Source organism: Lactuca saligna, chromosome 9, assembly GCF_052625555.1.
Source record: "Lactuca saligna cultivar CGN05327 chromosome 9, ASM5262555v1, whole genome shotgun sequence".
Lineage (NCBI taxonomy): Eukaryota > Viridiplantae > Streptophyta > Magnoliopsida > Asterales > Asteraceae > Lactuca > Lactuca saligna.
Window position 1 is genome coordinate 189798343 of NC_136425.1, and position 22613 is coordinate 189820955.

General features: G+C 33.1%; 4 protein-coding genes and 1 long non-coding RNA gene across 8 annotated transcripts; 2 read left to right on the forward strand and 3 right to left on the reverse strand.

Annotated features, from left to right (window-relative positions):
• LOC145017048 (kinetochore protein NDC80 homolog) lies at positions 1–2372 on the forward strand. The gene is made up of 6 exons (XM_078975152.1): positions 1–671; positions 753–1234; positions 1308–1558; positions 1686–1831; positions 1910–2092; positions 2271–2372. The coding sequence occupies exons 1-6, from the start codon at positions 21–23 to the stop codon at positions 2370–2372; spliced, it is 1815 nt and encodes a 604-aa protein (XP_078831278.1). The 5' UTR covers positions 1–20.
• An 822-nt stretch (positions 2373–3194) lies between these two features.
• LOC145018005 (uncharacterized) lies at positions 3195–10571 on the reverse strand. Its single transcript, XR_013666769.1, has 2 exons — positions 10188–10571; positions 3195–9775 (listed from the first exon to the last, which is right to left on the reverse strand). It is a non-coding gene; the product is annotated as an uncharacterized LOC145018005 (long non-coding RNA).
• Positions 10572–13776: 3205 nt separating this feature from the next.
• Positions 13777–16184, reverse strand: PNT1 (mannosyltransferase family protein). Of its 3 annotated transcripts, XM_078975372.1 has the most exons (6): positions 16044–16184; positions 15738–15948; positions 15355–15637; positions 15088–15270; positions 14484–15001; positions 13777–14385 (listed from the first exon to the last, which is right to left on the reverse strand). In XM_078975372.1, the coding sequence occupies exons 2-6, from the start codon at positions 15738–15740 to the stop codon at positions 14095–14097; spliced, it is 1278 nt and encodes a 425-aa protein (XP_078831498.1). In that variant the 5' UTR covers positions 15741–15948; positions 16044–16184; the 3' UTR covers positions 13777–14094. The 3 variants fall into 3 exon arrangements, with proteins under 3 accessions (XP_078831498.1, XP_078831496.1, XP_078831497.1); XM_078975370.1 differs by having other exon boundaries at positions 15088–15637; XM_078975371.1 differs by lacking the exon at positions 15738–15948 and having other exon boundaries at positions 15088–15637; positions 16044–16182.
• A 205-nt stretch (positions 16185–16389) lies between these two features.
• On the forward strand, positions 16390–17971 carry LOC145017327 (putative plastid-lipid-associated protein 4, chloroplastic). Of its 2 annotated transcripts, XM_078975373.1 has the most exons (6): positions 16390–16725; positions 16892–17005; positions 17109–17207; positions 17288–17362; positions 17504–17571; positions 17728–17971. In XM_078975373.1, the coding sequence occupies exons 1-6, from the start codon at positions 16390–16392 to the stop codon at positions 17798–17800; spliced, it is 765 nt and encodes a 254-aa protein (XP_078831499.1). In that variant the 3' UTR covers positions 17801–17971. The 2 variants fall into 2 exon arrangements, with proteins under 2 accessions (XP_078831499.1, XP_078831500.1); XM_078975374.1 differs by lacking the exon at positions 17504–17571.
• Positions 17972–18051: 80 nt separating this feature from the next.
• On the reverse strand, positions 18052–20145 carry LOC145017328 (putative plastid-lipid-associated protein 4, chloroplastic). Its single transcript, XM_078975375.1, has 6 exons — positions 19731–20145; positions 19063–19176; positions 18777–18872; positions 18594–18668; positions 18404–18471; positions 18052–18326 (listed from the first exon to the last, which is right to left on the reverse strand). Exons 1-6 carry the CDS (start codon positions 20031–20033, stop codon positions 18254–18256), a joined length of 729 nt encoding a protein of 242 aa, XP_078831501.1. The 5' UTR covers positions 20034–20145; the 3' UTR covers positions 18052–18253.
• Between the last annotated feature and the right edge of the window lie 2468 nt (positions 20146–22613).

Below are 22613 nucleotides of genomic sequence, written 5' to 3' on the forward strand. Positions count from 1 at the left end.
GATTTCAGAAAAGTGATCAAATGAGAGGCCCCACCGGACGCCACCCTCTAACGGAGGGCTTTGTACCCGACCACCGCCTCTCGACTCCAACACCTGTAGATCCATTGAAGTTCAATGTCGGCGGCGGAGGAACCTGCCGAGATTCTGAGGGTATTTTCTCCGGTAGCCGTCCCTCTTCTTGCTACTCTGCTGGCGTTAATTACCGCCGTTCATCCTCCGCCGTCGTCATTAAAAACCGTTCCAACCAAAGCCACGCTATCTCCGCCATCAATTCCTACCTCTCCGAACGCTCCTTCCCGATCTCCTTTAAACTTAAATCTCTCCCAACCAGCAAAGACATCAACGACACCCTAAAATTCGTTCTCGCGCGTCTCGATTATCTGCCTAGTAATAAGATGGAGGATGATTTGCTTATGGTTTTGAAATACTTGAATTGCCCGATTAAGATTAGCAAGTCGGCCTTAAAATCCCCAGGAACTGATCACGTGTTTCCTACTGTTTTAGCGATTCTTCATTGGCTTGTACAGATTGCATTGTACAACGAGCACCTTGTAAATTCCATTCAATCACAGTCAATTTCGGGAGACAGTCTGTTCTATTATACTCTGAATACTTACATGGATTGCTTAAGGGGATACGATGATGAAAATATCATGGAGAAGTTACAACAGGTAATAATGTCAGTTTTCTTCGTTTAATCAAAATACCTAATAAAAGGTCGTTGATTTGGGTTCCTAAAACGTTGATAACAGGAGAAAAGCTTTCTGGAGGAGAATATAAAGATGAAATTGGAAAATGTGAAGGATTTGGAGGCAAAGCTAGAGTCAATAAAGTCTGGGCCATCACTGAGGGAATCAAAAGAGGAGGAACAGAGGATGCTGGAAAAGGATATTAAGAAGTTCAATGAATTAATCGAACAGTTGCAGACACATGTTGTGGCTATGGAGAAGCTAATGGAAGAAAAAGAGAAGGAATTGAGAATTAAAACAGAGGAGAGGATTAGGATGTGTGAGGAGAATGAAGAGATGAAGAAGAAAGTGGAAGAACAGGGTATGAATATGAGAGAAGCAGAGAGGTTGAAGAGAGAGTTACAATCAGTGGAAAGAGATATTGAAGAGGCAGAGATTGAAAGGAACAAATGGGAGGAAACGTATTGGGATCTTGATGCTGCCATGGGGACAAACTTAAAGGAGCTCGAAGCACTTCAGATTGAATGCAACCATACTATACAGAGGTACACTTTTTTTGAAATATGAATGATCTTTATCAATTATCACAACCTTATTGATATTTCTGGTTTCTTTTAGGTTGAAACTAGGAAATGGCTTCCAATATGATCTGAATGCAAAAGGGTTAACACCTGTTGAGGTTCTTGGGATGGATTATAAGTCAACACTGAAACCTGCACTAAAGTCTGCTAGTGATGATGTAAAGAGAAGTTCAATGGAAAATCTTGAAAGTTTGAAATATCTTCAACAATCATCCCGTGACATTAATGCAAAGATTGATGCAAAAAGAAATCGTATTCTTGTACTAAAATCACGAATTGAGGAAGTAAGTCCCAACTATTGCTGTTTATAAGTACTTTTTTTTGAAAACATTTGGGAATGTTTGATTGTGGAGAATAACTTGTTGCATATTGCGATCATTGAGGAAATGTAAGTGCATTTTTATTATTGATCAAGTGGAAACACGAATAAACTTGATAAAGAAAGAAACACAAGATTACAACTCACAATGTGCTATGGAAGCTCGGAAATTGGTAGAGAAATTTGAGGTCGAGTCTCATAAAGTGGATGTTGTTGAAAAAGAAGCTCGTGAACTTGTTAGGGTAATTCCTCAATTCATTTATTTACTTTTATGTTAATTATTTGAAATAAACAATAATGTGTGTTATGCATTTGTGAAGAGTTCAAAAGTGAAGTTAAAGGAAACAATGATGCGAAATGAAGAAGAAGTTGAAATGTGTGGTGATGAGTTATTGGCATTGATTGATTCGGTGTCCAAGTGTAAAGAATTTATGGTTTCAAAAATATTAAAAATGAAAAATGAGGTTTCGGAAACCGGTGTTGATATAGCACAAGTTCACAAGGCATCATTATAAACTTGTTTATGATGTTGATTGAAATCTTACCTTTCGTTTATATTAACTTTAACATATGATCCGGTTAATTAGAGTTTATTTATTGTAAATTGAGAATATTAAACATAACTTATAGAAATAATTTAACATATGATTTGGTTAGGTTTTTTTTTTTTTTTATATACAGTTATTATGGTTATTGCATTTGTATTATGATTTGATCATGGATGATTGGATGGTCCCTATTGCACTTGCACTGTTTGGTAACACCATCGGTCCTCGGACTTAACAAGGCTAACCGAATGGGTGTTAAATCTTTTAAAAGTAACAATATTGCCTTATACCACATAAACAAAAAAAATGTTATACATTGACTATTTTTGTAAAAACTGTAATTTATACACAAGACACTTTGGCATAAGAATCTCCACAACAACACAAACACAACCACCATCACATCTTGAAACCTGCAATGTGAAAACAATTATGTGGAAAAAAAAATCATTAAAATTCAAAGTCTTTTTATTATCCAACCAATTAACTCCAAAGACTTTTTATTATCCTGGATTAGCCTATAAATAAGTTTGCAATTTTAACTTTCTTACCCACAAATTCCCTCCAAATTTGATTGCAAACACAAAAACGGTATCATGTTGCATTCTTTGAGAAAATGACAACAAGAAAGCAACAATGACATATTTGAGACTCAAGGACAGTAACACCTCCATTTGAGCTTTATGGTTTTTACAATGCCATGTATTTCATCATCATAGTCGTTCATGTGGGTTATTTCACATTTTCCCCATAATGTTTTTACATTAAACCTATTGTTAATTATATCGAATGAGTAGACATAAATAAGTTGGCCCTGGGAATGCTTGAAGCATTACACAATCAGTGGTGTATCATGACAAGGTTCACTGCTATTGGTTGAAAATGGAAGAATCATTGCTCATCAAACTACAAAATAACACTGACATCGATCAATTTTGTAATGTCTCAAATTTTCGACCAAATTTTCTTTTTAAGCATAATTTAAACAACCAAAACCATTCTCTTAAAAGTAACATGAATATCCATTGGGTTTCAAATATCATAAAAACATAATCCGTTAAGTGAAAGTCTCAAAATCATTAACAAAATAAGAGTACAGTCACGTCGCGCTCTTCCCTTTCTCACCTGTAACAACCACCTCGAAAAAAAAAAAACATAGCAAGTAAGTACAAAACTTCGTGAATTCCTTAGTATACCACATCTTTCATCACATGCACACACATTGCATACCAACTATAAGCTCACATCCAACACGTTAGTAGACATATAGGCTTACAACCATCGTCCTAACAGACTTGTAGATTCCTAACCATAATTCCATTTGAGCCTAAAAGCTCATAACCAACACCTCAGTGGGCCTGTAGATACACAACCATCATCCCATCTGACCTGCAGGCTCCCAACTATAATCCATTCACCCCCTTTAACATGTCACATACCATAACAAACGACTACTCTAGTCTAATCACATATATGTACACTAACAGTACACAAGCATCATACCACACACAAGACATATAATGTCACACATAATATAATAAGAAAACTCACGTGGATCTAGAAGTCCAAGTATTACACGCAAGACTCCTCAAACAAACCGACTAGCACAAGCCACCTAAATTCACCATTAGCGCATTTCATTAACCATTACCACCAAGAGGTTAAACATCAATCCAAAACTCCATGTCAATAAAAGGTTGACCAAAAGTAAAACCGGCCAAAAAGTCAACGTTCAACAATAAACACATTGCGACCACTACAATCCAAAATAGTAGCGAACCAGACCAACTTTTGTGTCACGACCAAGCCTTGGTTGTGTCCAGCTTCTTTGGCAAAACAACCACTTCTTATTAAGTGCTTAATCCGTTAAGTTAGTGTCTATAACTTTCCAAAAACCATCTAGGTAGGTTCTTAGTGGATATAATTCTAAACATTATGGCCATGCAAGTCCCTAACATAAACCCTAGATCTAAAACAAGCCAAAAAAACTAAGATTTTCTTGCATGATTCAAAGAGAGCATATGAATGCACTCTTTATTGGGTTTTATTTCAAAATTAGTTTCATAAACTAGAAAATTTGGCAAAAAGAAGACTTGAGATTTCGAAAGAACATAAACAAATTTATAACCCACCAAGGATCTTCTTGCAAAGTTTGGAAAGATAACAACAACCTAAGAAGAAGAAAAACATAAAAACCTATGTAGCCTTTGAATCCTCAATGGGAGGTTAGGAAGTTGATGTAGAATGTGAGTAGAACTCTTTCCTTTGTGGACACCAACAATAATCCAACTTGATGATGATGCTAGTCATTAAACTCTTAAGCTCTTAAGTTTTAAGTGCACACCAAAATATGACTTAAAGAGAGAAAAAATTCAAGCAACAAATAACCTCCAACACTTTGAAAGAGAAGAATAAGAAAAAGTTGGAGGAGCTACAGTTTTTTCATGCCTTAAGCATGCCAAAAGGAAAGCCCCATGTTATGGTATTAAAACAAAGGTAATACCCTTAAGGTCTTAACATTTTTAAGACCTACATGCCCTAATGTTCCGCATACCTTTAAGCCATGTTTTCTTTTACTTAAAATAATGAAAAGGTCATGCTTCTTTTATTCATTCTTATAAAGATATAAAAGAAGACAAAAGTTTATAAATTTTGTAAACTTCTTTTATAAAATATAAACTTTGGTTTTTGGTTAAAAGATAAAAGTCTTACTAGTCTAAAATAATGTACATGACTTAATAAATCATACCATATGATATATATTATGTTACTTGCTAATGAAAATTAATATTTCCATGAATTAAATAATTTCTGGTTAATTATAAGAGTTTATTGAATATTTAGTAGAATCAATTTCTAATAAATAATCAATAGTATCAAGTTGTTGTTGGAACCTTTAAGATCATATGTTAGTTAGTAATATCATTTTAATATGACTCTTGAGCAACTAGATATTTCAATCTCCCACTTGCGCAAGACTCATATTAAACTGATATTAGTGGTGAACGTCTAGCAATATTTTACTGCCCCATCAACATATGACTTTGTGACATTCTATCAACACCTAATTCTCCAGAGACTCAAAGCTACAATTGGTGTATAAGGTAAGTTTATCGGTTATCCCGTTGTCACAGACATCATATTGAACATGACATACGGATCGCGATCAATCTCATTGGGTGTTCAACTTTTGGTAAGGCGTCTTAGATGTCTAACTCTCAACACATAAGAGGAACAAATCCCATATTGACTACATAAGCCTCTTTCATAGTTCACATTATACCTAAAAATGGCTTTTATAACTAAGCAACATTTGACCATATCAAAGCACAACACTCCTTACACTTAAGTCCCACTATGTATTGCAAGTGTTAAGGATACAAAGACAATACCTTTTAATCAAGTATCATTCATGATAGCGATCCATAAGATGATCTTGATGCATGTAAATTCAATACTAGTTCTCTAACAAGTACCTATAAAACTTGGTTACAACCCATTGCCTAATTTCATATGGTGAAAGTCAACCAATCTAATTCATATAGTCTTACTTCATAATTGCACCCACATTTATAACCTGCTATGAACCTTTAGAATAATAAGATTATTCATGTATTAAACATGTTAATATAGAACACAACAAGTATTGACATTATGATCATATCCCAATATATCAAAACATTATATAATAGTTGTTATAATGTTCCAATATCCAAATACTAAATCCAAATCAAAATCCCATTTCTAGAATAATAAAGTCTTATAGCTAAAGTGTGGCCATTCATACTTAGCTCAAAAGAAGGACTTTATTAATGGGTTCAACTAAACTTAATCTTTGTGAATTCTGCGAATACTATCATCTTTATATTTGACTTTACCTTACGTATAGTTAAATACCTTTGAGTATATGATTGTTTTTCTTTCATGACATAAAGTCTCTTAGATTGATTAAGTATACTCTCGAAGCCACAAAGATTTCTATGTGATCCTTGAATAGCAGAATTCAACATAGTTTTTTTAATGAACTCATTCATCTAATCATATTAGATTTCAAATTCTAAAGTGGTGTATTCTTATTTTATATTAGATTGTATCATTTTGTTTTACTTGGACCTCATTCCAACTTAAATTACTCTTCATCCCACAATGAAGTCATAATCCAATTATAATTCATAATTATCTATATTTTCTTAGAAATCAGAATCTTATGTAGCTCATTACATGAATATTTTATTCTAAACTAGTTATCTCTTATACATTCACTTGGTTCTTCTAAGAAATCATAACATGATCATATACCTGGTCTTATGCATAATATGGCATAAATGATGGATTTATTTGCCAAGCAAATCGAATATAAATCATTTCAATTAGTTCAAACCTATGAGCTAGGTCCTTTTGAGGTTGGATCAAACTTAGTGTCATGTGACGATACCAAGATTCCTCTAAAGGAATTGTGTATCTTGATCCATTTCAAAGATATTGTCCATATATGCAAAAATATATAAAACTTTTAACATTCATTTTATCTATCTCTATTGATTTTACATTCCAAGAATGTATCTTGTTTTTCCTAAGTCTTTCATTTTAGAAACACATTCTGAGTCGAGGTGAAAAGGCCTGGAATGGTCAGAATGGGATTTCTCATGATTAAGTATGTCTCATTCATACAATATTAGGAATATCAATATGCTCCCACTAGTTCTTAGTAAACACACATGTTCTATTCATTTTGATATAAAAGCATATACCTTGTGGTTTTATATTAAAATGATGATTGCAACCTTGAGATGTTTACTTTATATCCCCAAGTGGATCTAAAGTTTTACACATTTTTTAGGATAACATGGGTTAAGAAAACTTCCAAGTTAATCTATATTGATATCTTTTAATAGTATTCTATTAAGAAAAACATTATTTCTTGAAATCTATTTGTTATATCTCATATTAAGAATATGAATTTAAAGTAAATAATATCCATGTTGATCTAATCATAGACACTTTTGAAAAATGTTTGATCATAGTCAATGTCATAAGTATGACGAGGACCATAGTCAATGACATGAGTATGAGAAAATCCTTTTATAACAGGTCATGCTTTAAACGTGTATAGTTATCCATGTAATGTATTCTTTCTAGAAGAATCGCTTACTCCTTCTAGACTGTATATGGGGAGGAAGGTTAATCAAGACCATACTTGATAATTATACATGGATTACATCTCATGTTCATGACTCTAAGTCATTTATCAAATTCAATATCTCACATAGCATCTTGGTATTTGATGGATTTTCCAGAAACCATCAAGAAAAGCTCCTCAATGAAAGATTCCACATTTCTCAAGTCATAGATGATTTCTACCACTAATGAAAACAATTTGTGTTTGTGAATGTCTATTATTCAAGTTTAACAATCCTTGTTAAAACTGTGTCAATTATAACTACACCAGGTTGTGGCTCTTGAGCTGCTTCAAGTTCCATGTACCTCCTACTCGCTTTGTCATTAGAAGCTTGCTTTCTGCTTACTTAACTTTCACAAAAATAAAAGAACCTGTCTTGGTGGGTTTACATATAATAATCTAAGCCGCATTTTAGATTATTGTATAAATATGTATCTAGTAGATTTAGAGTTTAGAAGCTTTAGTCCAACATATGCTTCAAATCCATAAAACATTTAAATAAGCTCAGAACTAGTTTAGCCATGAAGTTTGTGTTCTTTTGGTCCCATGAGTTTGGTATTTTGAGTATGAGCTACTACAATCCATTTAAGTTGTCCTTTCAGACGTTTTGGGGTGTTTAGAAGCATAAAAATGTGGTATTAATCATTATTTCCCTTCCATGCATGAGTTACAAGGTCTTAATTGGTTAAGAAGTTATGGTTTTGTGTTTGGGCACTTAATGGCCATGCAAGACCACAAAGTGGGAAACTTTATGGTTATGGATGTTATTTTAGGGTTGGATCTGGATTATAGACAAAAGAGCGTAAGGATTAAGCTCTTAATGGAAAGGATGATGGGTTTTGAGCATTACATCAATCCTATGGTACACATGCAAACCCTAAAGCTTTGGATCTAGGTTTTTCTAATTGTACATGCAAATCATCCAAAGCTTGTAAACCCTAGATCTAGCATAAAAAAATAGAAACTAATAACTAATACAAATTTAGATGATTACTTTTCAATTAAAGCTTGAAGATCCTTGACTTAGAGAGCTTAGTATCACAAATGTAATACCTCTAATCGATCACAAACACCAAGTCAATTGGAAGAATGTAAGAGAGAGAGGAGGGAGGTGATTTTCGGCTATAGCAATCCTTCTAAGGTTAGGGTTAGCCGAAAATATGATGCCTAGGGTCCCTATATATAAGTGAGGAGTTAGGGTTTCAGTTAAACACTTATCCGGTTACTTAGGCTCTAAGCAGCCCATAAAATCCTTCAGGAATCCTTTCCTTGGACGAATTCTTAAGGCCTTATCCACAAGAATTCGTCCACCCTATCTTTAGAGTTTCCTCAGCCTACTTTACAACTATCTAATAATTACAATATCAGTCCCCCAAGTTTAATTAATATCTTTTGATCACAAAATTAATTCCTAATTAATTCTTGACCAATATTAATTAAACAATATGATTTCTCTTTTAATATAGACAAAACTTCAAAAATGGTCCCTATGGTTTTCGAAAATATCAAGTTTAGTCCCTAAGTTCAAAAAACCTCACGGATCGTCCCTGTGGTTTCAAAACTTTAACATTTGGTCCTTCCGGCTAACTCTGTTACCATTTAGCCGTTAAGTCAGGGGCATTTTTGGCATTTCACTACACAGGGACCATTTATGAGGTTTTCTATTACCTTTTTTTTAAATAAAAAATAAATAAAATTTAATATGCTTGGGTCCCACCCTCTCTCTCCCCCCTCTCTCTCTCTCTCTCTCTCTCTCTCTCGCTCTCTCTCTCTCTCTCTCTCGTGAATCAAGAAACTATACAGTCGACGGCTCTTCTGATGAAGCATCACCTTCTTTTTGGATCTTCAACAAAAAAAACTCGAAGTATAGGTGGAGGAGCAGGTCATATCGACTTGGCCGGAACCTGGATACAAGTAGGGTTGCTACACCTCCGTTTTTGTTCATGTTTGTTGGAAAAAACCATGGCAGCATAGGAATACCCAACTTCATGTGCAGTTGGAAAAGAAGAAACCCAATCAGAAGCATGTGTAGGAAGAAGCCCCAAAATTTTCAACTTCATCAGTTTGTAATTCCTCCAATGGCTCAGGTTCAACTAAAAATCCTATCTTCCTTATTGTGTCTTTTTACCATTTACTGGAAGAACAATGATTACATATTTTCCTTTATCTAAATCAGGATCAATGGTGGTGATATTATCTTCAACGAGACCTTTCATCTTCGAGAATCTACCACCCAGATTTTATGTTGGCATCTTGCATTCATTCCTCAGCTATCGGACTCCACACCAGACCAGTTTCGAAAGGAACCTACACACCATACCCATTTGCATGTTGAGTGCTTCCAGATTCTTTCTATGCTTTTGGAGAATTGATATGTAAAGGACAACATGGATTTAAACAAGAACCTCCAATCACGTATGCTATCTCTTCCATTCTTCTCCTTTTAAAAACGTAGGTACCTAATGAAGTCGATTTGTAATCAGGTTAGGTAAGATCGATGAAATCGGTTTGTAATTCCCTTTATTTATCCACAGACCCTACTGGTGTCAAGATGCATATATTGACGGTTTGTAATCGGGGTTTCCTAGAGATGTGTAATCAGGGTTTTCTAGTGGTTGATCTATGACTACAATCTGAGTTTTGGAAACTCCTCGAAGTTCTTGGAGGAACTGAAGACAATGGCCACAAGGAGCGACAGAGACGACTATATTCAGTAGTTTAGGACCGCCACCGTGCGCAACGAGATTGGTGATAAGGAACTATTCTACATAGGAATCCAAGATTCCAAACATTGAAACAAAAAAGAAACTTGTAGACGGATACATAGATGCATAGTATACACAGATGCAAAAGTTCATGAGAGAAATGAACCTTTCTTGTCCAACAGTATCCCAAATCTGAGCCTTGACAATTTTATCATCAACATGGATACTTCTGGTAGCGAATTCGACGTTGATAGTTGACTTTGATTCGAGGTTGAACTCGTTCTTAGCAAATCTAGAAAGCAAGTTCGATTTACCGACACCAGAGTCTCCGATCAAAACTAAATTGAACAGATGACCGTAGTCACAGTCGGCTTTGTAAGCCGCCATGATTAGATACAGAAATGTAAAATTATCTTCGAATTTCAGTGTCTGAGGAACAATTTGAGATGAAACTACTCCGCTTCTACAATTATCAAGTCTTCTGTGGGTTTATCTGAAGATCACCGAAATCGTGTCGACAAGATTCACGAGAGAGATAGAGAGAGAGAGGGGGAGAGAGAGAGGGTGGGACCCAAGCATATTAAATTTTATTTATTTTTTATTTAAAAAAAGTAATAGAAAACCTCATAAATGGTCCCTGTGTAGTGAAATGCCAAAAATGCCCCTGAATTAACGGCTAAATGGTAACGGAGTTAGCCGGAAGGACCAAATGTTAAAAGTTTTGAAACCACAGGGACGATCCGTGAGGTTTTTTGAACTTAGGGACTAAACTTGATTTTTTTGAAAACCACAGGGACCATTTTTGAAGTTTTGTCTTTAATATATTATTCATATAATATATTAATAAACCACATTTATCCTTTTTATCTATAATTCATCTAGTCAAGTTGCTTTGGTGAAGGCAACCCAAAAGGACCATGCTACAACCGGGTCAAGTACATACCAAATATAGTTATGAGATTAGACACATAATCCAACAAAGGAAAGGACTTAGACGTGAGCGTTGGGCGTTCGTGGTCAATCATCGCGTTTTTTAGTCAACTCGTGTACGCCAGACGTATAAGCTGAGTACACCAATTGTACTCGGTTGTGTTGACCAAGTTTGAATATTTAACGTTAACTTGTTTTGGCCAAGTTGACCTAAGGGTATTTTAGATATTTTGAGTGGTAATTGATAGTGCTCACTATTTGATGATTAGGTGACACGTAGAGTTAGGATTCAAAGCAGAGACCTATTTAGCTATTTGTTCATAGTAAGAGGTGAGTTTTCCTCACTATACTCGTAGGTCGAAGGCACCAATGTCGGCCAACTGGATTATGTATCATGGTTATATGTTTATTTGTTGTTGGATATATTTTATATGTTACGTATATATCGACATAGTATGGTTGATTTGAGGTAGTACTGCTTTGTGTTGTAGCCAACAAACCCAGGAGCAAGCCATACATAAATTATGGGCCCGGAAGGCAAGCCAAACTTACGTTGTAGGCTCGAGAGCAAGCTAGATATGAGTTATGGGCTCATTAGGCAAGCCAGACTCATACTGTGGGCTCAGGGGTAATCTATTCTTTTAGTTGTGGACCTAGTATATGTTGTTATTTGTTGTGTGTTGGTACTTTGGGGGAACACACTAAGATTTGGCTTACAGTTTTCAGTTTATTGTTTCAGGTACTTCAGAGGATCGAAAGCGAAGGCGTGATCGTGCACATCTTCCTGTTTTTTTTATGACATTGGATCTTGGTATACTCTTATTTTGAATAATACTTTTGAAACAATGATTTTATAAACACTTTATGGATGAAATTGGTTGTTTTTGAAAAGTTAACATTTATTGTGATTTTTGGGATGCTACAGAATACACAAAAACTGAAAAACACACAATGGTCGGGTTTTACAACACTATTCGTTTCAGTAAGAGATCGATCGGGGAGTACAGTGATTCTGTAACTCGCCTCGATAAGGGGACGAGTAATTGGCAAACTCGGCGAGTTTTACAACACTGGTACCAAGGACCAAGGTTGTTACCAAACAGTGCAAAAATCACAATACTAGAACCAAAAGTGATGCTTTAGGCAAACCATAAGAACCAAAACTCTAGTTTACTCTAATTATTATGATTATGGCTAAAAAAAAAAAAGAAAAAAAGAAAAGTAAGGATACAATGTTATAGATAAAAAAAATGAACTCACAAGCATAAAACAAAATATTAACATGTATCATAGAAAACAAACATAATTACATGAATGGTCATGTCCTTTGTCAAACTATGTTAGTTGAGTACAATTATGATAACCACTATGTGATTAGTCATGTGGTTTCATTTTTGGATGGTTGGCCATTGTGGTTTTATATTGTTTTATAATTGATCTAAAATTACTATTTTACTCTTATTTGATTTTTTATTATTTTTTCGGTTTTAAATTTATCTTTTATTTTATATATTTTATATGATGATATGAATTCTACCACAACCACCGACCATCACCACCACCTTCAGTCACCACCTAACGAACCACCTACCAAACACATACACACAAAAACTCCATCTAACTATGTTCCCCCTCTAATAAATATTGTTTAGTGACCCAAGAACATAACACACGTCCAAAACAAAGATGAAGAAACGGGTTTGTTGCTATTCACATATCTAAAATGAAACCTTAATCAAGAAATCAAATTAGTGATGTGTTTGTTCTTTCTTGAAAATAAGATGGAGAATGGTAAATCTAAAACGAAAACCACACACAAAACTCTAAAACGGAAAGCTACACACAAAACCATAATCCAGAAGTCGGAGATGGTAGTTTGAGAGATATATAACCACCATTGGCAAAGAACACATAAGAACTTCAATGAACACCGCCTAAAGTGACGGAGAATACGATGAAGATAATGGCTACCTGAAATGACAATGAACTTTGCACTCTGAAACGATAATTCCCCATGATGGAGAGAACAAAGATGGAGAGAGATAGAGGAGGGGATGGAGATGGTCTAATAGGGTTTTATTCGGAAGGGGTTGGTTTTTTTATTTTCTTTTAACATAACTTAAAAATGATATGATAGTTATTTTACATGTCTAAAGGACCAACCACGCAAAAATAGAAACTACAATGATCAAGCCGGTGACTCTTAATTGTTGTCGACTAACATGTTTTGACAAACTATAGGACCAACACATAATTTTTTTCTAGAAAACGCTAAGGTGAGGAGCTCGAAATGCAATGAAAACAATTAGAAAAGTTTAAGAGACTTAAACCATTATCTAATATTGATGTATAACCACTATTAATTCACATGATATACATATATAGTCATTTATCCTCCTACTTTTTGTTTCTACAAATCATTTTACCCAGTTAAATAGTGACATTGTAACATTTAATTCTCATTTAATAATATTTTTGTATATCAATATGACACATGTTATTATTTAAATAGATAGAATGATTGATCTAAACAAAAAATAGGAGAATATTTAATTTCTCATTTAAAAAAGACCCCTTCCATTTATTAGGTTTTTATAAAGTTGTCTAACATCTTTTTTGTTACAAAAACTTTATAAATTATATAAGTACATAAATAATCCATATATAATACATCATTACAATGGAATTAATCATTAGATTATTGAAACAAACGTTTTATTAAATAAAAAAAAATTACATTCATTACACATTGACAAATTTTTACAAAGTATTCAAGTGCTTAAATATATTTAAAGCATTTATTAATTTAAAATGTAACCATATAATTAAACTAATATAAAAAATATATAAACTTAATCATCGAATAACAGAAAATAAACTAGCAATGTATATAAAGTATAAACATCAAACTTGTAGAACTAAAATTGACATGTGAAACTTTCCATTTTTAGTGTTAGGAAATGGAGTTGGATTGGAGTATTTCGACTGAAATCCCCTAAATCTCAACAAACTCAATGTGTACTATTGAATGCTCATCAATAATACAAGTACAACATGTTCTCTCTTGTTCTAATCATTAGCAAACCATGCGAGTAAAAATGACGATTTTACCCTTTCCATGATAAATCTTAGGTTTGCTTCACTCACATGGTTTTCTGTGAGAGGTTAAAAACAGGAGAATACGTGTGTCGGAGGATGATAGTGATCATGACATAAGTGTTAGCAGCAAAGAACAATAAGCTTGCTGCCCAAAGCTGTAAAAAGACTTGTTTGCCCTTGAACTCAAGCATATAACCCCAAAACAGCCAATGAAGTTGAGCTCCAATCCAAAAGGATACACAGAAAACACCTTCCCATTTGAGCTTCATTTTTGTCCATGGCAGTATCAATGGCAACAGACAGAAGAACCACACAAAATACTGAGCTGTTATCACCTGTAAATAACAACAATATCACATATTTATATCATCATATCAAAAAAATAAAAAAATTAAATTAAATTAAATTAATTTCTTTCTATTAGTTTCTTTACCTTATTAAATGCAACAAACGCAACAGTCTGAACAAAGAAACAGAAGGAAAAATCATGCACGAAGCGGAACACCAGAAGAAGCTGCACCATCAACTGAGGCAAAAAGGAGACGAGTTTTTCCAAAACCGAAAACTGGCGTTCATAATTCAAATAAATATGATAAAAATAAATGGAAAAATTATGTCTAGGATCCGTTCGTGTTAAATGGTACAACAAGGCCTCGTGTAAGAACTCCCATTCGTATAAATAAAAGAATATTCCCGTGAAAAGGAAGAATACGGATGCTGACGTCAGCGAAAACAAGATTCTTGATCTTGAAAAGGGATTGAAAGATTTGGTGGGGCCCGAAGTGAGATGTGTTTTGTGGTGTTTTGAATTCCAGTTTGTGATAATGGGCTTTTTATTGGGCTTGAAATGGGAAGGATCAAGAATTATGACAATTGGAAGGGCGTAAATTATCGGGTAGATTCTCATGTGTACAACAACCCCATACCAAATTGCACCTTGAAAAAGATTACCTACAAATTAAAATATTGATTTTTCAAAGTAGAATATTGTAATAGGAAGAACTAAAATCAAGAATTTGATTATATAGTGATTGTACCTTTCATAAGACAAATAATGACCCATAAGATAATGGCACAAACAATGGGCTCACAGTTGCCACGTGTTCCAATTGTGAAAGTGAAAGGGTTGAAAAGCCAAACAATTACAGAGTAAATGCATAAATTTTCAGGCACTCCACGAAGCTTTAGAATCTTACGTATAAAGTAGCCCACAAGTAAATCTGCATTTTCAAGACAAATAATGACCCATAAGATGCTCTTTTTCCATGAAAGCAATAACTTTTTTTTTTCAAGAAATTGTTTACCTGAAGCAGAAAAGAGAAACTTTCCCCATGATTGATGAATAAAGGAATTTGGTGTGAGAAGAAAAGCGATCAAAGGAGAGTAACGATATGTGGATCTTTTGTAAGGGGATTTTCCAGAAACTATTAAAGCAGCAGCATCCGAGAAAACAAGGTAATCAACATCTGTATACCTAACTTCCATATGAGTATCTTGCCATTCTCCATAGACAATTAAGAAGACACGTAGAAAGGCTGAGAAAATTATAAGGGAACGAAAATTCAAAGCTTTCATTGATCCTTCAAGCTACAAGAAAAGATCATATAAGATTAGCATCCATTGATCGATATTGTATTTGAAAAGTGCTAGGTTTAATGTCAAGATTACAAATGTTCCATTTGTTTACCATGTTTGGAACTTAGGGAAAACTAGTTTGAGTCTTATGTGATTACTGGAGAGCCTTGCATATACAATGGCACTTCAATTTGTACTTGATTTCTTTCTAGTCCAACACCAATGTAGTATTGCACTACTCACTTCTTCTATGAGGCATTATTTCAAACAGTTGGTATGCATGTTGTCCAATTGTCTTATGCATCACAGAAATCACACAAGATCTATCGCAAGCCCACAAATATAAGATGAAAATCATAACCAATACATAACGAACAAGTTGAAGAAAAGGTTAGGAAGAATGATTTCTTCAAATCACCTGGGGGTACAAATTAATGACGAATCTGACCCACTTTAAAGAGTCGTGCAAAGTTGTGACGTTGATTTCTTTTTCATAGCATCTGGAGGACCATTAATCGTTATTAATCAAAGAAATCTGAAGAAGTTGGTAGCTATGGACTTCAGTCGAGCTGAATTTAGAGAATATGAAACCCCTGATCTTGTAATTCTGAGAAATCTAAGAATTTAAGAGCGGAAGAGCGCATAAAAGACGATAAATGTTACCCTTTGGCCCCTATACTTTGAAAATAATAAAAAAAAATGGCGGAAACTGAAACCCAATAAAAAGGCTTACAAATTTGCCGCGACTTCAACCACATATCAAAATGGGTCACCAGATTTCACCTCCACTGCCATTAACAGCAAACCTCCCCCTTCTTCAACGTTCTTCTTGTTTCGTTGACAATCTCGTTTTCCTTTCATCACCCATCAAACACAGATCAATTTACTCATCACCCAGAAGATCGTCGTTATCCTACCACAAACCCTCATGCCATCGAATTGAGAAGAACGCGAGATTACAGAGAGCCAGGGTTTCTTTCTTTCAGTCGACGAAAAGTGATGGGTTTGAGAACAACCTTAAACAGGAGCTTCTTGAGACTATAGCCCCACTCGATCGTGGTGCCGATGCTACTCTTGAACAACAGGAGCACGTTGATCAGGTTTGGATTTCGTAATCCTGTTGTTGAAGCAATTTAATGTTATTTCTTTGCTAATGTTTTAACTGGAATTCGAATTCACTGTTTCACATATACCATAGCATAAACATTTTGAAGATCATACTTTAATAATTGTGGAAACTACTTTATCCTCCTTGATATTCCTCAGATTGCGCGTAAACTTGAAGCAGTGAATAAGGTGAATGAGCCACATAAATCTGAATTGCTAAATGGAAAATGGGAGCTTCTATACACAACATCTCAATCAATCTTGCAAACAAAGGTGACATTTTATTCACACACAAGATTTCCATTTCACTGAAGGGTATTTTGGTCTTTTCATTAGAAGTCAAATACTTTTATTTTACCCATCATTTTTTTTGTAGAGACCTAAAATCTTAAGAGCGAATGGAAAGATTTACCAAGCAATCAATGTGGACACTCTCAGAGCACAAAATATGGAAACTTGGCCATTCTTTAACCAGGTGTTTATAAATAAATAAATAAATAAATATTAATATCCTTTAATTACAACAACTAAAATCATCTAATACATTTTTTTCAGGCTACGGCTAATTTAGTTCCTCTTAATGCAAGAAGGGTTGCAGTCAAGTTTGATGCTTTTAAAGTGCTGGGATTGGTAGGTTTAAACATGTTAAATGCAAGAAATAACAATTTACTTTCATTGATTTGTTTATTAAAATATTATAATTGGGTAATTTTTCAAAGTACAATGCCTTGATAAGAAAAAAAAGTGAAAGTAAAATGTATTGATTTGTAGATACCTATAAGAGCTCGTGGAAGTGGTCGTGGTCAATTGGAAATAACATATTTGGATGAAGAGTTAAGGTACAAAAAAAAAAAAATTAAAAGTTAAAAGTACAATGTTGTAAATTGTAACAGAAAGAAATGAAAAAAGAATTTTGTAATACACAAATATATGAAAGTATGTTGTTGTTTCTTGCATTTAGCCCTTTCTTCAATGATTTGATATTGTTCTTGTAGAATATCAAGAGGCAATGAAGGAAATTTGTTCATATTGAGGATGGTGGATCGAACCTATAAAGTCCCTCTTTAAATAAAAAAAAGTGTCAAATTTACCATAGTTTGAGCATGTTTGTAGAAGGTCAAATATGTAATTACACTTTGACCATGGATGGTCAAATGTTTAGTCAAGTAAGATGTTGATTCTTTTGTAAATTGTACACAAAAATATATATATATGTATGAAAATACATGATCACCTCCACCTTTATCTGTTTTGGAGTGTCCTCTCTCTTCTCAAGGGGTATTGTGGAAAGAAAATCAAAAACTCTACATATCTAAGGGTTTTTATAAAAGTATTGTATATTGCATTATAACATACAATTTCTCAAATACATTTATATCATATCCCTTTATGGAAAAGTTATTAAAAATCAACATCAATATCCAATTATCCATGCTATGACTTAAAAGAGATTATTATTTAATTCGTATATATTTACGAAAAATCATCTCCAATTCTCCATGCTATGATTTCACACTTGCATCATGTGGGGATTCGGTAAGAAGGATCAATCATCTTTAAAACAAACAAGTTTCCCTTATCGCCCCTTGAGACCCTATAAAACATAGTAACAATATATGTTATCTCAAGTTTTGAAAGATTTGAAATTTATGTAAATATTGAAAATTTCACCTCAATTCTTCATCCAAATATGTTATCTCAAGTGAACCTCGAGCTGAATCGGGTGCTTTAACCGGTATCTGTATGAAAGATTCATCAGTTTATTAATTACATAAATCGTGCATGGATTTTCATTTTAGACAAAATAAATAAATAAAAATGAAATAAACATATTGATATAATTTATTAAAAAAAATCTTACCAATCCCACAATCTTGAAGTAATCAAATTTCACTGCTACCTTTTTGGAGTTCACTGGTGTTAGATCCGCTGTTACCTAGAGATAGATGAAAACAAGTTAACGTAATAAATTTGTTGCATGTTATTTTTTTAGTTTCAATATGAATGGAAGACAACAGATATTAAAAAAAGATTAGTAAAATACCTGGTTAAAGGTAGGAAACGATTCCATATTTTGAGCTCTCAGTGTGTCTACATTAATCGCTTGATAGTTTACACGTGACCTAAGGAACTTGGGTCTCTGTCAAAAAAAAAAGATACTTGGTGCGTAAAAAAACAGTTGTTGTTTTTCTGTAAATCAGGTACACAACAGTCTGCTAAATAACTGACAAAAGATAAGTGTCCAATACCCATAAGGAACCCGATCCACAACAAATAAACATGAATCTTTGTAAGTAAGAGAAAAGATGAAGAAAAGAATAAAGGTAAACCTTAGTTTGTAGAATGGATTGTGAAGTGGTGTATATGAGTTCCCATTTTCCATCTAGTAAAGGAGACTTGAGAGGATCTTTTGTTGGATTTGCTGCTTCAAGTTTTTGAACTATCTAAATCAAACAATTTAGGTCCAAGCTAACCACAAACACAATAATAGATCATGAACTTTCATGGAAAAAATATAACCTACATTTCATTATTTTATGGATTTAGCTACTTTAAGTGTCTTTTTTAGTGATTAAACAATTATATTTTTTGACGTTAGGTTTTTTAAACTATAAAATATTGTATCTAGTTGTACTAGTTAACATTTTCTACATGTTAGGAGTCAATGCTTACTAGTAGACAGATGGAAATTTGACTCAAATTGTTACAATTTGGCATAAATGTTTGTATCTTTTCATAGTGTTTCTTTTGTTATGTTCCATAAAAGCTCAATTCAATTTTGGTATTGAAAAATAGTCCTTTTGAGTTTTGACTTTGACCCTGTATACCTTTGGGGCAATGAAGATCAAGAATCCAGACAGAGTATAATTCAATCCCAATTGTAAGACGAGAACCCAAATCATTGAAAGAGTTGATATTTACAAACAATTGTTTTCTATTATCAGATAAAAGAAAAAAAATAATAACTTTTCAATTTTGATTAGAATGGAAGGCTGACCTCCTCGATTGTCTGTTGGTCTTCAGCGGAAGCTTCAGCGCCACGATCAAGGGGAGCAATGGCGTCAAGAAGCTCTTCTTTAATGGGTTTGGCGTCTTTGGGTTTGTTCAAGAAAGATGTTAGAAAAGAGACATTGGTCCTCCATTTTGAGATGGGTGTAGCTGAAAAGAGGTGGTGGGTGGTGGTGAGTTTGGCCGGAAAAGTTATGGTGGAGAGGGAGGAGTGAGAGTGGAAGAGTTTAGGGAGTTGGTGTGTGGTGGTGGTGGTGGTGTTGACGGCGGTTGAGGGAGTGGATAAGGCCATAGAAACGGGAAGAATTGGTGGTTGTCGATGGTGGTAGTCTTTTTTTGTTGATGTGGGAGAGATTTTGTCAGCCAAATGGTTCGACTTGATTGGGAGAGTGGTTGGTTGTATAAATCATGATTTACTTACCAAAATTCATATTCACGTGATATAAGAATTTATATTTTCCTATGTTTTCACAATGTTATATTTAATAATTATTACTTAATTAGGACTTTAAATGATAGTAATGAATTTAAGTTGAATTTTGACGAATATATTAATAAAAGTTAGGTATCGTTAGTAGATAAATATACAAATCGGTACCACATATTAACTCCAATTTATGTTTTCGAATGAAAATGTATTATTTGACAAACCTCATATGTAGAAAACATATATAAAAATAAAGACGAAACGTACACAAAATTTAAGTTGAAATGTAAAAATTAAAAAAAAATTAAAAAAAAAAAAATTACTACAAACACGTAAATAAAAATAAGCAAGTAAGATTATTTTATTGTAAGTTAACAAATGGAAGTTTAGATAATCAAAAATATATTATATGTATTTAAATCATACATAAGAAGGGTATATAAAAATAAACATAAAACATAAAAAATTATATTGAAACGTAGATAAATTATAATTTATACTGGCACGTACAAAAAAATAATTTTTCTAAAACAAATTGCCGAACGAATGTTGTAAATTCACGTCAAAACATTGACTACATCGAATTTATACGGACACATATATAAAAATAAATACATAAAAATTAGTTTTTTTTAAATTGACAAAAGAAAGTTACTAAGGAAAATCAGAATATATATTATACATGTAAAGATGACAATTTAGAAAGTCAAGAGTCAACATAACATTTTATAAAGTCAAGAGTCAGCATGATATTTTATAAAGTCTGAGGGTGGTAACTATAGAAAAATCAAATTATATATACTACAAGTAATAAAAACAATCTTTCAAAAAATATGAGGTGAAAATAACATTTTAAAAAGTTCAAAGTTAACGAGATCAAAATAACATTTTAAAAAATAAATAGATGAAAAATATTATTTTATAAAGCCAATAGATAATACCAACAGTAACTCCACTTAACTTACCAAACCAAAGTGGTGCCATATAGATAATTTGTTTCACTAATACTAAATTATTATTTTGGATTATACTAGGGTTTTGGTTAAAGAATCAAACCGAATATTAATTTTTTATTTTATTTATATATGTTTAGTTTATTAGAGTTCTTTTTCTAGATTATATTAGAATATGTTTGGCTTGATTATACTTATTAGTACATTTTAAAAAAACAAATCATATAATTTTGGAATGTCTCAAGTCATGGCTCTTGAAAATCAAATTGTGAAACTTTTTAAATTGTAATATGTTTTTTTAACTTGATTTTAATGTAGTTTAAACTATTCAGATTTGTAATTTGAAAACCAAAATCATCTTCGATTCACGTTGGATCATATTGAACCGATCCATCCTATTCAAACAACCATGCATGGTTTTTCCTTTCTTGTATGCAAAGTTTAAACGTATAGACTCAACGTTTCCGTAAGTCTCAAGATTTGATAATTTTATTTTATTAAATATCAAACAACTGAGAAAATTAAAAAGACAAAATTCAATACAATACCTAGAAAATATAGTAAACAAACTTAATAGTATTTATGAAACTCAAATAACAATGTCACAATGTGTAACAAATCTAAACAGCAAACAAAATCAATAAAACAAATATTAAAGTAAAAGGAATATCAACCAAGTATTGTTTAAATATTAAAAAAGGAATATCAATCAATTATTGTAAAATATTAACAAACGAATATTAAACAAAGTGTATTAAATAAATATCAAGAAGCTAGTTTAGACATAAAAGCGAAACTAGTAAAAACAAACCAAGTTGTAAACAAATGGCTCTTTAAAGAATTTAAATTTAAATGTGTGAATATATAGCAACCATTTAGACATCACTACAAAAAAATTAGTGAAAACCGAAAGGACTGACAAATCTAATGGTGAAGAAAGATAGTATCAACCGTTGTGGAGTAGAAAGTAGAGCCCGACGATTGAAGAGAAGTCGGCATTTGAAGAAAGCACAAATTTAGAACAATTTAAGTGAATTATTTAGGTCAAAGTGTCAATTAAACAGGTAAATTTTATGTTTGGTTTACATGTATAAAAATCACAAAAAATATTACATTTCTTATTTACTTGTTTGGCTTTTTATAATGAGAGAGAGAGAGAGAGAGAGAGAGAGAGAGAGAGAGAGAGAGAGAGAAATTGTGGTCGGTCGTAGTTCCAACCATGACCACGGCACCCTTGGGGTGGTGTTCTCGTTGATGACGCCGATCACCACCGAATAACGCCCATACTCCATGTGTTCTTTATTTTATACACATTAATATTTGTTACCCATGATCTTTATGTCCATTTCTTTATGAATATATGAACGTTCTTTTATAAAATTATAAGTAAAATATATTACTTTTTAACGAGAATAATATTAACGAAAGTTGTAGTACACTCAAATACTAACATGTGCATATAAATATCGTTAAAATCTGAGATCGTACGAAG

Bases quoted from the DNA above. Each gene is read 5' to 3' on its own strand.
- LOC145017048 (XM_078975152.1), top strand. From the start codon at position 21: ATGAGAGGCCCCACCGGACGCCACCCTCTAACGGAGGGCTTTGTACCC. The intron at 1,235-1,307 runs GTACACTTTTTT...GGTTTCTTTTAG, and splicing joins TGCAACCATACTATACAGAG to GTTGAAACTAGGAAATGGCT. The intron at 2,093-2,270 runs GCATCATTATAA...TTTTATATACAG, and splicing joins ATATAGCACAAGTTCACAAG to TTATTATGGTTATTGCATTT.
- PNT1 (XM_078975370.1), bottom strand. The intron at 15,002-15,087 runs GTACAATCACTA...TTTAATTTGTAG, and splicing joins CATTATTTGTCTTATGAAAG to GTAATCTTTTTCAAGGTGCA. The intron at 14,386-14,483 runs GTAAAGAAACTA...TGTTATTTACAG, and splicing joins CGTTTGTTGCATTTAATAAG to GTGATAACAGCTCAGTATTT.
- LOC145017327 (XM_078975373.1), top strand. From the start codon at position 16,390: ATGGGTCACCAGATTTCACCTCCACTGCCATTAACAGCAAACCTCCCC. The intron at 17,363-17,503 runs GTAGGTTTAAAC...ATTGATTTGTAG, and splicing joins CTTTTAAAGTGCTGGGATTG to ATACCTATAAGAGCTCGTGG. The intron at 17,572-17,727 runs GTACAAAAAAAA...TTGTTCTTGTAG, and splicing joins TATTTGGATGAAGAGTTAAG to AATATCAAGAGGCAATGAAG.
- LOC145017328 (XM_078975375.1), bottom strand. From the start codon at position 20,033: ATGGCCTTATCCACTCCCTCAACCGCCGTCAACACCACCACCACCACC. The intron at 18,873-19,062 runs GTTTACCTTTAT...TTTTTTTGACAG, and splicing joins AATCCATTCTACAAACTAAG to AGACCCAAGTTCCTTAGGTC. The intron at 18,669-18,776 runs GTATTTTACTAA...ATCTATCTCTAG, and splicing joins CGTTTCCTACCTTTAACCAG to GTAACAGCGGATCTAACACC.